The sequence below is a fragment of the Bos taurus genome, chromosome 14 (genome assembly GCF_002263795.3).
Source record: "Bos taurus isolate L1 Dominette 01449 registration number 42190680 breed Hereford chromosome 14, ARS-UCD2.0, whole genome shotgun sequence".
NCBI classification, from domain to species: domain Eukaryota; kingdom Metazoa; phylum Chordata; class Mammalia; order Artiodactyla; family Bovidae; genus Bos; species Bos taurus.
In genome coordinates this window covers 67,407,837-67,423,700 of record NC_037341.1, presented here as the reverse complement: position 1 = coordinate 67,423,700, position 15,864 = coordinate 67,407,837, and the positions used below count along the sequence as shown (strand labels likewise).

General features: G+C 39.4%; 1 protein-coding gene across 3 annotated transcripts in view; it reads left to right on the top strand.

Moving 5' to 3' along the window:
- The window catches only part of CPQ (carboxypeptidase Q), a 560,471-nt gene that overhangs the window by 126,743 nt on the left and 417,864 nt on the right, over positions 1 to 15,864 (top strand). For all 3 annotated transcript variants that reach the window (NM_001076248.1, XM_005215675.3, XM_015474539.3), the window contains exon 2: positions 4,951 to 5,416. In NM_001076248.1, the coding sequence (NP_001069716.1) occupies positions 4,984 to 5,416 (433 nt within the window). In that variant the 5' untranslated portion in view covers positions 4,951 to 4,983. The remainder of the gene's footprint in view (positions 1 to 4,950; positions 5,417 to 15,864) is intronic.

Sequence of the window (15,864 nt, the reverse complement as noted above, 5' to 3'; positions counted from 1 at the left end):
AAACTACAGGCCAATATCACTGATGAACATAGATGCAAAAATCCTTAACAAAATTCTAGCAATCAGAATCCAACAACACATCAAAAAGATCATACACCATGACCAAGTGGGCTTTATCCCAGGGATGCAAGGATTCTTCAATATCCGCAAATCAATCAATGTAATACACCACATTAACAAATTGAAAAATAAAAACCATATGATTATCTCAATAGATGCAGAGAAAGCCTTTGACAAAATTCAACACCCATTTATGATAAAAACTCTCCAGAAAGCAGGAATAGAAGGAACATACCTCAACATAATAAAAGCTATATATGACAAACCCACAGCAAACATTATCCTCAATGGTGAAAAATTGAAAACATTTCCTCTAAAGTCAGGAACAAGACAAGGGTGCCCACTTTCACCATTACTATTCAACATAGTTTTGGAAGTTTTGGCCACAGCAATCAGAGCAGAAAAAGAAATAAAAGGAATCCAAATTGGAAAAGAAGAAGTAAAACTCTCACTATTTGCAGATGACATGATCCTCTACATAGAAAACCCTAAAGACTCCACCAGAAAATTACTAGAACTAATCAATGACTATAGTAAAGTTGCAGGATATAAAATCAACACACAGAAATCCCTTGCATTCCTATACACTAATAATGAGAAAACAGAGAAATTAAGGAAACAATTCCATTCACCATTGCAACGGAAAGAATAAAATACTTAGGAATATATCTACCTAAAGAAACTAAAGACCTATATATAGAAAACTATAAAACACTGGTGAAAGAAATCAAAGAGGACACTAATAGATGGAGAAATATACCATGTTCGTGGATTGGAAGAATCAATATAGTGAAAATGAGTATACTACCCGAAGCAATTTATAGATTCAATGCAATCCCTATCAAGCTACCAACAGTATTCTTCACAGAGCTAGAACAAATAATTTCACAATTTGTATGGAAATACAAAAAACCTTGAATAGCCAAAGCGATCTTGAGAAAGAAGAATGGAACTGGAGGAATCAACCTACCTGACTTCAGGCTCTACTACAAAGCCACAGTTATCAAGACAGTATGGTACTGGCACAAAGACAGAAATATAGATCAATGGAACAAACTAGAAAGCCCAGAGATAAATCCACGCACATATGGACACCTTATCTTTGACAAAGGAGGCAAGAATATACAATGGATTAAAGACAATCTCTTTAACAAGTGGTGCTGGGAAAACTGGTCAACCACTTGTAAAAGAATGAAACTAGAACACTTTCTAACACCATACACAAAAATAAACTCAAAATGGATTAAAGATCTAAACATAAGACCAGAAACTATAAAACTCCTAGAGGAGAACATAGGCAAAACACTCTCTGACATACATCACAGCAGGATCCTCTATGACCCACCTCCCAGAATATCGGAAATAAAAGCAAAAATAAACAAATGGGACCTAATTGATCTTAAAAGCTTCTGCACATCAAAGGAAACTATCAGCAAGGTGAAAAGACAGCCTTCAGAATGGGAGAAAATAATAGCAAATGAAGCAACTGACAAACAACTAATCTCAAAAATATACAAGCAACTCCTCCAGCTCAACTCCAGAAAAATAAATGACCCAATCAAAAAATGGGCCAAAGAACTAAATAGACATTTCTCCAAAGAAGACATACAGATGGCTAACAAACACATGAAAAGATGCTCAACATCACTCATTATCAGAGAAATGCAAATCAAGACCACTATGAGGTACCATTTCACACCAGTCAGAATGGCTGCGATCCAAAAGTCTACAAATAATAAATGTTGGAGAGGGTGTGGAGAAAAGGGAACCCTCTTACACTGTTGGTGGGAATGCAAACTAGTACAGCCACTATGGAGAACAGTGTGGAGATTCCTTAAAAAACTGGAAATAGAACTGCCTTATGATCCAGCAATCCCACTGCTGGGCATACACACTGAGGAAACCAGAAGGGAAAGAGACACGTGTACCCCAATGTTCATCGCAGCACTGTTTATAATAGCCAGAACATGGAAGCAACCCAGATGTCCATCAGCAGATGAATGGATAAGAAAGCAGTGGTACATATACACAATGGAGTATTACTCAGCCATTAAAAAGAATTCATTTGAATCAGTTCTAATGAGGTGGATGAAACTGGAGCCTATTATACAGAGTGAAGTAAGCCAGAAGGAAAAACACCAATACAGTATACTAACGCATATATATGGAATTTAGAAAGATGATAACAATAACCCTGTGTATGAGACAGCAAAAGAGACACTGATGTATGGAACAGTCTTATGGACTCTGTGGGAGAGGGAGAGGGTGGGAAGATTTGGGAGAATCGCATTGAAACATGTAAAATATCATGTATGAAACGAGATGCCACTCCAGGTTTGATACACAATACTTGATGCATGGGGCTAGTGCACTGGGATGACCCAGAGGGATGGTATGGGGAGGGAGGAGGGAGGAGGGTACAGGATGGGGAGCATATGTATACCTGTGATGGATTCATTTTGATATTTGGCAAAACTAATACAATTATGTAAAGTTTAAAAATAAAATTAAAAAAAAAAAAAAGAGAGAAGGAAGGTCCTTGCAATAAAAGGGAATAAACGTAAGTAGAGTCCCAGAGTTATGAAAGGACCTGGGTATTTGAAGAACAGGGTCCACTTCAGTGTAGGTAGAATATTGCTAATTATAAATATAAATGTTATATAAGGTAAAAATTTCTAATAGCCATATTAAAAAGTAAAAAGAAATAGGTGAGATTAGTAATAATATATTTAATCCAGTATATCTGAAATATTTATGTTGTTTGCTCATACTTAAGTATGAAGTAGTTGATTTTAAAGATCAAATCAGGTATATGTTTTACATGTACAAAACATCTCAGTTTGGACTAGCCACACTTTAGGTGCTCAATTTCTCAAAGCTTAGGGGTGTACATGTGTCGGTGCATGTGAGAGAGAGAGAGGGAGAGAGAAGAAATGAGAATGAGAGTGAAACGTGTGCACTCTAGAGGGGCAGGTGGAGAGATGAGCTTGAGGTGGTTGTTGGAACCATATTTTGAGAGGCCTTGTATGCTGTCTGTCTGAATTTGGAATTTATTCTTATAGTAGTTTATGACTATGCTTCTCAAAATATCTGTCATGAAGGACCAGATTCTTAAATTTAGAATTTGTTTCAGACTGATACTTTTGCAAAATATAATAGTGAATTAGAAAAATAAAATGAGTTATACAAAGGAAAGTACGATTTTTTAGTTACTAGATTTGACAAATACACCGTTGTTCTGTCAATTGTCTATAAAGGTGTCTGGGCTAGTGCTATTCAGTGGAACTTCCTATGATGATAGAATGTTCTTGCTGTGCTGCCCAATGCAACATCCACTAGTCACATGTGGGTACTGAGCATTTGAAATGCAGCTAGTGTGACTGAGAAGCTGATTATTTAATTTAATTTAAATTGTAATCACCTCATTAGACTATTAGCTACTGTGTTGCACAGCACTAAGTGTGTTTACTCTATTTTCGGTTGCGCTCGGTCTTTGTTGCCGCTCTCTGACTTTCTCTAGCGGTGCCCAGGCTTCTCACTGGGGTGGCTTCTCTTGTTGAGGAGCACAGGGTTGAGGGTGCTTGGGCCTTAGTAGTTTCAGCATGTGGGCTCAGTACTTGCAGCTGGCGGCTCCAGAGCACGGGCTTAGTAGTTGTGGAGTAGTCGTGGTTCATGGGCTTAGTTCCCCTGCAGCACATGGGATGTGCCCCGACCAGGGATAGAACCCGTGCCCCCTGCATTTCAAGGTGGATCCTTCATCACTGGACCACCAGGGAAGCCCTGAATATGTTTATTCTTAATCTTTGTATTTATATTTTGTGGAAAAACAGCTGTGGACTGGCATTGGTCCACAAACCATACTTTGAGTAGCACTGTTTACATCATGGTCTCTAGAGCTAGAAAGTCTTTGTGTGTCTTTGGAAAGTTACTTAATCTCTCACTATCTCAGAATCCTCAATTCTAATATGAAGGTAATAATAAGAAACTGTCTTATAGAGTTGTGAGGATTAAAGGATGTGGAGGGGATAGGGTTAGGGAGAGGATCAAGAAAAGGTAACATGTGAAAGGGCCTCAAAGGATGAGTTCCAATAGGCCTTTCAGGCAGAGGGAACTCTGAAATGGATTTGGGTCATATTCTGTTTAGAAGAAGGGCTTTCCAGGTGGCATTAGTGGTAAAGAATCTGCCTGCCAATGCAGGAGATGCAAGAGATGTGGGTTCGATCCCTGGGTCAGAAAGATCCCCCGGAGAAGCCAATGGCAACCCACTCCAATCCCATAGACAGAGGAGCCTTGGGGGGCTACAGTCCATGGGGTTGCAAAGAGCTGGACACAACTGAGCACTACTACTGTTCAGAAAAAGGGGTAGCAGATAACACTGCCCTAGCCCTATCACTGGGCTTCCCTGGTGGCTCAGTCGGTAAAGAATTTGCCTGCGATGCAGGAGACCTGGGTTGGGAAGATCCCCTGGAGGAGGGCGTGGCAACCAACTCCAGTATTCTTGCCTGGAGAATCCCATGGACAGAGGAGCCTGCCAAGCTGCAGTTCATGGGGTCACAAAGAGTCGGACATGATTAAGCACAGCACAGCACATTCCTATCACTGTTACCACTATTTCTTCCTCTCTTTCCTAGTTATCTTCCTATTATCATTTTTTGGCAGATTTTAAACTGATTTCTAGGTAATATGTGATTTGTGGTTTTAATAAATGCTAAGCTATCAATAAGGACAACTGCTGTCTCTTTCCTTCATTCCTGGGAGTTATGAATTTGATGGAAACTGGGTACCAGTTGATAAGGGTACCAGTTTTTCCTATTTGAAAAGCAGTCCCTGGGTTATGGGCAGGTAGTTGTGAGATTCTTTTCTCCTAACACACATTTCTTCCTTACACAGATGATTTTAGGAAGAAAACTGACTGGAAAAACAATGAAGTTCCTTCTCTTCATGTTTGTCGGTGTTGTTCACCTTTTACCCCTGGCCTCTGGGAAAGCTATATATGGGAATGGCCCCTCTCAGAGGACTTTTCAAGAAATCAAAGAAGAAATAGCCCACTATGGAGATGTTGCTAAATCAATCATCAACCTTACTGTTTATGGTAAAGCCCAGAACAGATCCTATGAGCGGCTGGCACTTCTGGTTGATACTGTTGGGCCCAGACTAAGTGGCTCCAAGAACCTAGAAAGAGCCATCGAGATCATGCAGCAAAACCTGAAGGGAGATGGCTTGGAGAACGTCCACCTGGAGCCTGTCAAAATACCCCACTGGGAGAGGGGAGAGGAATCTGCTGTGATGCTGGAGCCGAGGATTCACAAGATGGCTATTTTGGGTCTTGGCAGCAGCATTGGAACGCCCCCAGAAGGTATGGTTTGCTTTTTCAAGTCAATTTGCTGTGTTCATTATAAAACTAATGCCATGTGACATAACTGATTATAGTGTGCATGGTTCACATTATAATTGGGTGATAAAAAGAAAGAATCATTTTCCATTTCATTGGCTTCATGAGTGCTTTACTCATACTCTTTTTTCTCCCCTTCCCTTTTCTCCCTCTCTTTTCTGAAAGTGTCACTTTTTAAAATGAAGCATCTACTATTGGTCCATGATACTTATGAACTGAATCACTTAATAATTTCTATCTAGTATAACATTAGTATCATTTTGTAGAGAATGCAATATATATAAATAGGTCACAAAGTTATGATTTCTTTCAAGTGGCCTCAATGAACAGAACTTCTTAAAATTAATGAAATAGGGGACAGAGTCTTGCACATTGAATTGATTTCAAGTAGTTATTTTAACAGAACCCAAGGCCTCTAATGTAAAGAGTTGTCTAGGATGGAGTTCTGTCTTTACTCAGCAGCACTCTGGCTCAGCTTCATCAGACAATATAAATGCTTAGATCAGGAATGTATAAGCAGCCAACAGTGAGCCACTGATCAGTAATGGATTGTTCATGGACTATGCATATATTCATGGACAGTTTTCCTATGGCAAAGTAACTATAGTAGAGTTGGTGCACCAACCCTCCACACAGTTAAAAATCTGCATAGAACTTATAGTCATCCCTCCATATATGCTTTGGTTCTTCTGTATCCATGAGTTTCTGCATCTGCATATTCAACCAACTACAGATCATGTAGTACTGTTGTATTTACTATTGAAAAAAAAATCTATGTGTAAGTGGACCTGTGCAGTTAAAACCTGTGTTGTTCAAGGGTTAACTGTAGTTGATAAAAAAAAAAAAAGTTGAGCTTTTCTAAAAACTTTTGACCTTCTCTAATGCCAAGAGAAACATCCAGTAGAGAAGCAGATGGTCAGCTTTTAAAAAGCATCTTCATGGTAACGATAACCCTGTATGCAAGACAGCAAAAGAGACACAGATGTATAGAACAGTCTTTTGGACTCTGTGGGAGAGGGCGAGGTGGGATGATTTCGGAGAATGGCATTGAAACATGTATAATATCATATGTGAAACAAATTGCCAGTCCAGGTATGCATGATACAGGATGCTCAGGGCTGGTGTACTGGGATGACCCAGAGGGATGGTACGGGGAGGGAGGAGGGAGGGGGGGGTCAGGATGGGGAACATGTGTACACCCGTGGCAGATTCATGTTGATATATGGCAAAACCAATACAATATTGTAAAGTAATTAGCCTCCAATTAAAATAAATAAAATAAATTAAAAAAAAAAAAGCATCTTCATTGAGGTATCAGGACTTCCCTGGTGGTTCAGTGGTTAAGACCCCCCATTTCTACTGCAGAGAGCACAGGTTTGATCCCTGGATGGGAAGTTAAGGTTCTGCATGCCACTGGGCACAGCCAAAAAAAAAAAATCTTTATTGAGATATAATTCCCATATCATAATGACTCACCCATTTACACTTTAGTGGTTTTTAATGTATTCACAGAACTAGCACAATCTTAACTGAAGAACATTTCATCACCCCGTGAAGAAACTTTATACTCATCAGCAGTCATGCTTCATCCCTTTCCTACCTAAGCCCCAGGCAACCACTAATTTATTTCCTGTCTTTATGGATTTGCCTTTTTTGGATAATTCACATGAATGAAGTAATACACTAGTATTTTCTTTTGTGACTGAATTTTTTCACATAGCATGTATTTTAGGTTCATCCACGTTGTAGCATGTTCAATACTTAATTCATTTTTATTATTGAAAAATTTTCCATTTTATAGATATACTGTATTTTATTTATCCATAGATCAACTGATGAACATTTTTTCCCACCTTTCAGCTATTAAGAATAATGCTATAAACATTCATGTGTAAGTTTTTTGTATGTACTTTATTTCTCTTGAGTATATACCAAAGAGTGAAATTGCTTGTGTATGTGATAACTCTTTGTTTAACTTTCAGAGGAATTGCCAAGCTGTTTTCCAAATTGACCACACCATTTTACATTTTCACTCATGTGTTCTAATTTTTATACATATGTGTCAGAACTTGTTTTCTGCCTTTTTGGTTACAGCTGTTCTAGTGGGTATGAAGTGATGTTCATTGTGGTTTCCGTTTGCACTTCTCTAATGGCTAATGATTTTGGGCACCTTTCCATGTTCTTGTTTGCCATTTGTGCATCTTTTTCAGAGAAATATTTATTTGAAACCTTTGTCCAGTTTTTTTAAGTTGTTTATTTATTATTGACTGTACTGGGTTTTGTACTGTGTGTGGGCTTTCTTTAGTTGCAGCGAGTGGGAGCTACTCTCTGGTTGCAGAGCATCGGCATCTCGTTGCAGTGGCTTCTCTTATTACACAGCATGGGCTCTAGGCACGTGGGCTCAGTAGTTGTGGCCACGGGCTTAGTTGCTGTTTGGCGTGTGGAATCTTCCTGGACCAGGGATTGAACCTGTGTCCCCTGCATTGGCAGGTGTATTCTCAACCCCTGGGCCACCAGGGGAATCACTTTGCCCAGTTTTTAATTGTGCTAGTTGAATTTTTATTATTGAATTGCATAAGCTCTTCATGTATTCTGGATGCAAGTCTCTTATCAGTGTGATTTACTAATGTTCTTTCTCATTCTATGGATTGTTTTTGTGTGTTTTTTTTTTTTAAACTTTCTTGATGGTAGTATTTCCTGCAGAAATGTCTTTAATTCTGAATTAGCACAGTTCCTCTAATTGTTTTCTGTTGATTGTACTTTTACTGTTATATTTAAGAAACCATTGCCGAAACCAGGTCACAAAGATTTATTCCTGTTTTATTCTTATTTTTATTTATTCTTCTAAGAGTTCTATAACTTTTGCTTTTACATTTAGGTTTGTGAGTTAATTTTAGATGTGAGGTAGGAATCCAACTTTGTTCTTTTGCTGTGGTTATTCATTTGTCTTAGCATTACCTGTTGAAAAGACTACTTTTTCCCCATTGAATTGGATACATTTCATTTATTGATTTTCAGATGTTAAACCAACCTTACATTCCTGGGATAAATCCCACTTGGTGATGGTGTAGGAGGCCTGGTGTGCCGCAGTCCATGGGGTCTCAAAGAGTCGGACGTGACTGAGCGACTAAACAACAGTTCATTACCCTGCTGTGTCCAAAGTCTGTTCTCTAGGTCTGTGTCTCTATTCCTGCCCTGAAAATTCATTGGATCCTTTTTTTAGTTTATTTATTTTTAATTGAAGGATAATTCCAGCACGAGCTGGAATCAAGATTGCCAGGAGAAACATCAATGACCTCAGATATGCAGATGACACCACCCTTATGGCAGAAGCCTCTTGATGAAAGTGAAAGAGGAGAGTGAAAAAGTTGGCTTAAAGCTCAACATTCAGAAAATGAAGATCATGGCATCTGGCCCCATCACTTCATGGGAAATAGATGGGAAAACAGTGGAAACAGTGTCAGACTTTATTTTTTTAGGCTCCAAAATCACTGCAGATGGTGATTGCAGCCATGAAATTAAAAGACGCTTACTCCTTGGAAGGAAAGTTATGACCAACTTAGACAGCATATTCAAAAGCAGAGACATTACTTTGCCAACAAAGGTCCATCTAGTCAAGGCTATGGTTTTTCCAGTGGTCATGTATGGATGTGAGAGTTGGACTGTGAAGAAGGCTGAGCGCCAAAGAATTGATGCTTTTGAACTGTGGTGTTGGAGAAGACTCTTGAGAGTCCCTTGGACTGCAAGGAGATCCAACCAGTCCATTCTAAAGGAGATTAGTCCTGGATGTTCTTTGGAAGGACTGATGCTAAAGCTGAAACTCCAATACTTTGGCCACCTGATGCTAAGAGTTGACTCATTGGAAAAGACTCTGATGCTGGGAGGGACTGGAGGCAGGAGGAGAAGGGGACGACAGAGGATGAGATGGCTGGATGGCATCACTGACTCGATGGACGTGAGTCTGAGTGAACTCCAGGAGTTGGTGATGGACAGGGAGGCCTGGCGTGCTGCGATTCATGGGGTCGCAAAAAGTCGGACCCGACTGAGTGACTGATCTGATCTGATCTGATAGTCCATTAAGTGGGTAGTATCAGTATGTCTAAAAAATGTGCATGCCTTAATTAAAAAATAATGCTGTTGGAAATGGCACCAGTGGACTTGCTCAACACAGGATTGCCATAAGCCTTCAGTTTGTTAAAAAGAAAAATGCAGTATATGAGAAGGACAGTAAAATGAGCTATGCTTCTACGTGACAAGTCATTTTGCTCTTACTGATTTCAAGATTTTTATCTTTGTTTCCAGTTTTCAGTGTTTTGATTTTGATGTATCTAGGTGGGAAACTCTTTCCTTTTATCTTGATTAGAGGTTGTGGAACTTCATTTATAGATTAATATTTTCCATCAATTTGGGTAATTTTCAACTTTTTTTTCCTATACATATATTTTCTACCCTCTCTTTGCTCTTTTCTCCTTCTGGTACTTCAGTTATGAGTATGTTGGTGCACTTAATGATGTCCCACACTTCTCTGAGGCTCTGCCTATTTTCTTCCTCTCTTTCCCCCCTCTCTCCTTTCTTCAGATTGCATAATCTGTATCAATCTATCATTAAATTCATTAGTTCTTTCTTCTGATAGCTTAAATATACTACTGAGTCCCTCTACTGAATTTTTCTTTTCAGTTATTTTACTTTTTTCTCCTCTTTTTTAAAAAATTTATTTATTTTAATTAGAGACTAATTACTTTACAATATTGTACTGGTTTTGCCATTCAACTCCACAATTAACTTTTGGCCTTTTTTCTCATTTTCGTCTTTTGATTGGTATTCTCCATTTGATGAAACATTGTCGTCATACCTTCTTTTAATTCTTTAGTTCCTTGAGCATGTTTATAATAGCTGCTTCGAAGTCTATGTCCGTGACAACTAACCCCCTCCAGGCAGTTTCTCTTGCCTGCTTTTTTGTGTGTGTATTGGTCACACTTGCCTACTTCTTTTCATGTCCCATTTATTTTTGTTGTTGTTTAAAACTGATTTTAAATAATGTATTTTAGCAATTCTGAATACTGATTCTTGCTCCTTCTCCACTGCCCACTGGAGGTTGATGTTGTTTTTATTGTTTTGTCCTTCATTTGCTTAATGAGTTAGTTTTACTAACTTTGTGAAGTCTCTTTCTCCCGAAGTGTACAGATTCAGATGTCCCTATTCACACTGCTTTTATTTCCCTTTAGTCTGGCTCTCTAGGTGTCATCCTGAGGTCTGTACAAGCCACTTACTGGTCAAAGGTTGTGCTTAGGTCCCCTTAGCCAGTTATATTTTTACCCCTTATTGTTGGATATTTATGTTGTTTAAGGGCTGTTATTAAAACTAATGAATTATGTTTTTGCCCCGGGTTCAGTCAGGGCCTAGTAGCTTGAACATCTCTTCTCCAATCAGTCTTGAGAGGTCACAGCCTTGGACATGCACATAGCGTTCCAGCTTGTGAGGATGCATATGATTTTAATATTAAGCCCAGTTTAATAGTATTTTCCACTGTGTCAGAATAGCTTATTTTACAGCCAGTATTTGGTTAGAGGTTGCACTTAAGCCTCTTGTGCCAGTAGGGCCTCTGCCCTTTGTTGAGGGATCTGTGTGCAGCTTGGAAAATGTTTTCAATCTGACCCATGTCCAGTTTCAATTGTTTCTAAGTAGGAACATGTGCATATAGCCTTCCCAAACCCAGGGTTTGTTGTGATCCAGGGAGGGCTTTTCTTGGTTGTTATTTCTCCTTCTGTTTTTTGTTGTTGTTGTTGTTGTTGCTGTTTTTTCTGATTGTTCTTCCATTTAGCTTATTGCTAGCAGTATCATGAAACTCCCAGTATCATGAAGTATCAGTATCTCCCAAGCTCTCCATCATTTGCAACAACATCCTCAGGTATGGAATTCTCTGTTTTCTGTTCCAAATAAAATCACCACCCTGGTTAAGAACCTTGTTCCTGGTTAAGAAGTTCATCCACCTGGCTTACCTCTTCCCTGGGAGTTCCCAGGAGCTCAGCACAGTGATAGTGGCCTGCTTCCCTAGAGTGACATCCCTGGCAGGTGCTAGAAGGGAAGAGTGGTAGCTACTGGTCTTTTCAGCTTGCCTGTCCCACCGTGGGACCTCTGCCTATGAACTAGCTAAGATGTTCAGGTCAGGTTCCAGTCCTCTCATGGCTATACTTGGTGTAGTGTTTCTATCAGACAAGTAGAGGCTGGGTAGAGAAATGGTTGAAGTGACCATAATAGAGTTTCTATAACATGGAACTGGGGATGGGAGAAGGAATCAGATCATTGCCAAAAGCTACAGACTCATAATTCTAACTTAGATTTATTAATAGAGTGTTTTCTTGAATGAGTGTTGCTCTACTTGCTATATGCCCTTAGGACAATGTTGAGAGACTTTAAGTGATTTTTTAAAAATATTTTTTCCCAGTTAAATGTTTCATAGGGAAGAAGATCTGCCAAGTTTCTCACTCCAGCATTCTGGATATACCACTGGGATGGCTAGTTGTGATCTCTCTGAGGCTGTATGAATAATTGGAAGAGTCCTCTAAGGTTTTAGAGAGCCCTCCACTTGGGTTCTATATTGTAAACTAGGAGTTTGCCTAATTGCCTTCTGTTACTGCTCATCTGTGTTAGATACTGGGGTGTGTGTGTGTGTGTGTGTGTGTGTGTGTACTTATATATTTCCTTTTTAACCCTCTTAACTGTCTTTAAAGGTCTACAGGTTTTTGTTTGTTTTGTTTTCAACAAATGAGAAAAGCAGACTGCAGAAGATTAGACAATTTGCCCAGGGTTACACAACTAGTGAGAGGCCAAGTTCAGGCGTGAACAAGTGTCAAATTCCAGAGTTTGTGCTTTTAGTCATTAGACTATATTGCCTCACATACAAATAACTTAATGTTATTTTCACTTCTAAGATTTCCTTTTTTATCCATTTGACTGAAGCTGATCTGTCTCAAGAGTTGCTGGTACCTGTACTGTGATGATACCCGTGTCTGTACCTTATTTTGAACATTTTTTCTCATTTCCCTTTCTTTTTTATCCTTATTTCTTCTATTTGTAGATGGGCCTGCTCTTCCCTGGCTCCCTGCCTGGGAAAACTAAGCCAAGTTACTGATTTCCACTGGGGCCTTAAAAACCCAAGGGGAAGTGAATTTTACTCATTGGAGTCTACTGTGGTGTTCTAAGACTCACTTTCACCCCATTCCCTCTTCCATGGAGCTCAAGGTACATAAGCAATTCTCTGGCAACTGGGCTATTTTAAGCTCTGAGAAGACTGGAGAGTTAGGCTGGATCAGGTGTAATTCCCCCAGGAGATAGGGTAAGGTCTGCATAAAAGGACCTCTAGGTACAGGTATTATGGTGCAGAGCTCATCTCCCTGGAAACCCATGCTGTATCCTTGGTTTAGCCACCTAGTTTTGTGACCTTGGCCCAGTCATTTAATCTCTATGGCCTTAATTTTGTCACTTATAAAATGAAAAATGGCTGACATATAATTCTATAACATCTCTCTAGATTAGAAAGGCTGTTGTTTTTCTGAGAATCCACAAGGGATGGGTGAAGATGATCAAAATATTAAAAGAGAAGTATTCTAGGCACATGCTATGGAGCAGATTCCTTATGTAACTGGAGCTAATGTTTTTAAGCTTTCCATTTCTAGACTTGAGTATTATAGTGTATATTAATTTGTGTGTCCGGGTTAAGACTGAGAGCTACCTGGGGAAAACTGGAGGAAGACTTTCTACGTGCATTTCTGAGAACTACTGGTTGTCTTGCAAACCCACAAATTGAGCATCCTGTCTCTCCAGTGTTTCTCATCTTCATTAATATCATTGCCAACCACCCAGGTGCTCAGGCTCAGAGCCTCAAAATTTTGCTAATATTGGATTTGGTATCTTACCTTCATGTTTTTGTCACCTGCCAGTTTAGTTCAGTTCAGTCGCTTAGTTGTGTCCAACTCTTTGAGACCCCATGAACTGCAGCACGCCAGGCCTCCCTGTCCATCACTAACTTCCAGAGTTTATGCAAACTCAAGTCCATCAAGTTGGTGATGCCATCTAACCATCTCATCCTCTGTTGTCCCCTTCTCCTCCCGCCTTCAATCTTTCCCAGCATCAGGGTCTTTTCAAATGAGTCAGTTCTTCGCAGCAGGTGGCCAAAGTATTGGAGTTTCAGCTTCAGCATCAGTCCTTCCAATGAATATTCAGGACTGATTTCCTTTAGGACAGACTGGTTAGATCTCCTTGCAGTCCAAGGGACTCTCAAGAGTCTTTTCTAACACTGTAGTCCAAAAGCATCAGTTCTTTGGCACTCAGCCTTCTTTATAGTCCAACTCTCATATCCATACATGGCTAATGGAAAAACCATAGCCTTGATTAGATGGACCTTGGTCGGCAAAGTAGTGTCTCTGCTTTTTAATATGCTGTCTAGGTTGGTCATAACTTTTCTTCCGAGGACCAAGTGTCTTTTAATTTCATGGCTGCAGTCACCATCTGCAGTGATTTTGGAGCCAAGAAAAATAAAGTCTGACACTGTTTCCACTGTTTACCCATCTATTTGCCATGAAGTGATGGGACCAGATGCCATGATCTGAGTTTTCTGAATGTTGAGCTTTAAGCCAACTTTTTCACTTTCCTCTTTCACTTTCATCAAGAGGCTTTTGAGTTCCTCTTCACTTTCTGCCATAAGGGTGGTGTCATCTGCATATCTGAGGTTGTTAATATTTCTCCTGGCAATCTTGATTCCAGCTTGTGCTTCATCCAGCCCAGCGTTTCTCATGATGTACTCTGCATAGAAGTTAAATAAGCAGGGTGACAAGGTGACACTATACAGCCTTGACGTACTCCTTTTCCTATTTGGAACCAGTCTGTTTTTCCATGCCAGGAATGCCCTTATTTAAGGATTCAGCTTTAATGTCTCCTTTTCTATGGAGATTTTTTCTGTGCTTACTCATCCCCAAAGAAGTATTGACAACTTCCTTTTTTCTCCCTTTTTTGTACCCTATACTTGTGTATGTCATAAGCATTTCTCTAAATGTAATAAGCCTCTTAGAATTAGAGATCCCAGTTTCAGTGGTTCTCAACTGGGGATAATTTGCTCCTTAGGGGAAATTTGGCAATGTCTGGACACATTTTCGATGGTCGTGACTGAGAGGCAGTGCCTTTAATGGGTAGAGGTCAGGAATACTGCTAAACATCTCACAGTGTACAGAACAAGCCTCCCTTTACCCCACATCAAATAATCATCCATTCTAAAATGCCAGTTGTGCCAAAGTTGATAAACTCTGTCTTAGCTCTTAACATAGTATCTCATATACAGAAAAGATTTAAGAAATATTTGTTGAATGAATCTTTCCATTTATCTCACTCCAGCATTCAGTTGGTCACCAAGACTTAAATGTCACATGACTCCACTTCTCTATTCTCAGGGTTCTCCTGCCTACAGTGTTATAATTGCTTCCTAACTGATTTTCCTGACTCCTGACTCCGGTCTCATTTTAATCAGTTTCCATACTGCTGATTCAGTTGTCTTTGTGAAATAGAGATCTCACTGTGTAACTCCCTTACCTAAATGCTTTTCATTTTTCAGAGTATAGTTCAGATCCTTATGACCTTTTAAAAAGTGACCCCAGGCTGTGTTTCTAGGCTTGTGTCTAGTTTCTCCCAAGCCATCCACCTTGAACTTCAGCCACATGATCCTAACTGCTCTTGCCTGGACATATTCATTCCTCCTTGACTTACAAACTGCTGCCTGGATCTCTGCTAACCCAACCCTAATCCTAACCCAACCCAACCCTTCTCTGTTTAGAGAATTCCTACCCATTTTAAAGACTCTTTTAAGGTGGCTCTCTTCTCTCAGCCTTTCTTGAACACAAACCTAAATAAATGTAATTGTTCTTTCATCTTCATTCTCATAGCACGTTGTTTGCTTGTATTATACAGTGATCACAGGTTACTATAGTTAGTTGTTTACATGATTATCTCTTGAGAAATTGTGACCTACTCCAGGGAAAAGCACATCTTCATTATCTTTGTATCTCCTTCAGCATGGCACCTAGTAATGTAAAACTAATGCATATTAATTAGATATTGATTTGATGAGTAGATTGTGATAAATATTACAGATTTTAAAAAGATATTTAAAGTTTGCTTTGCATCTGAGGTAAAGGCATGAAAGAAAGAGGAGGATAAATGAACATCAATCAAATCACGGTGAGGTTGTTTACCAGTGTATTCTTTTTGAAAATTTTAGCAACATGGATCAGAAAGCCTGGAAAGCTACAGCATAATCTTGTACCAAATTCTTACCATATTAATCTTATGGGAATTTAAAATAGCCCTCCTGCATACTCCCAGCACATCCATCAAATGAAGGCCTTCTACATTTGATCCATTTC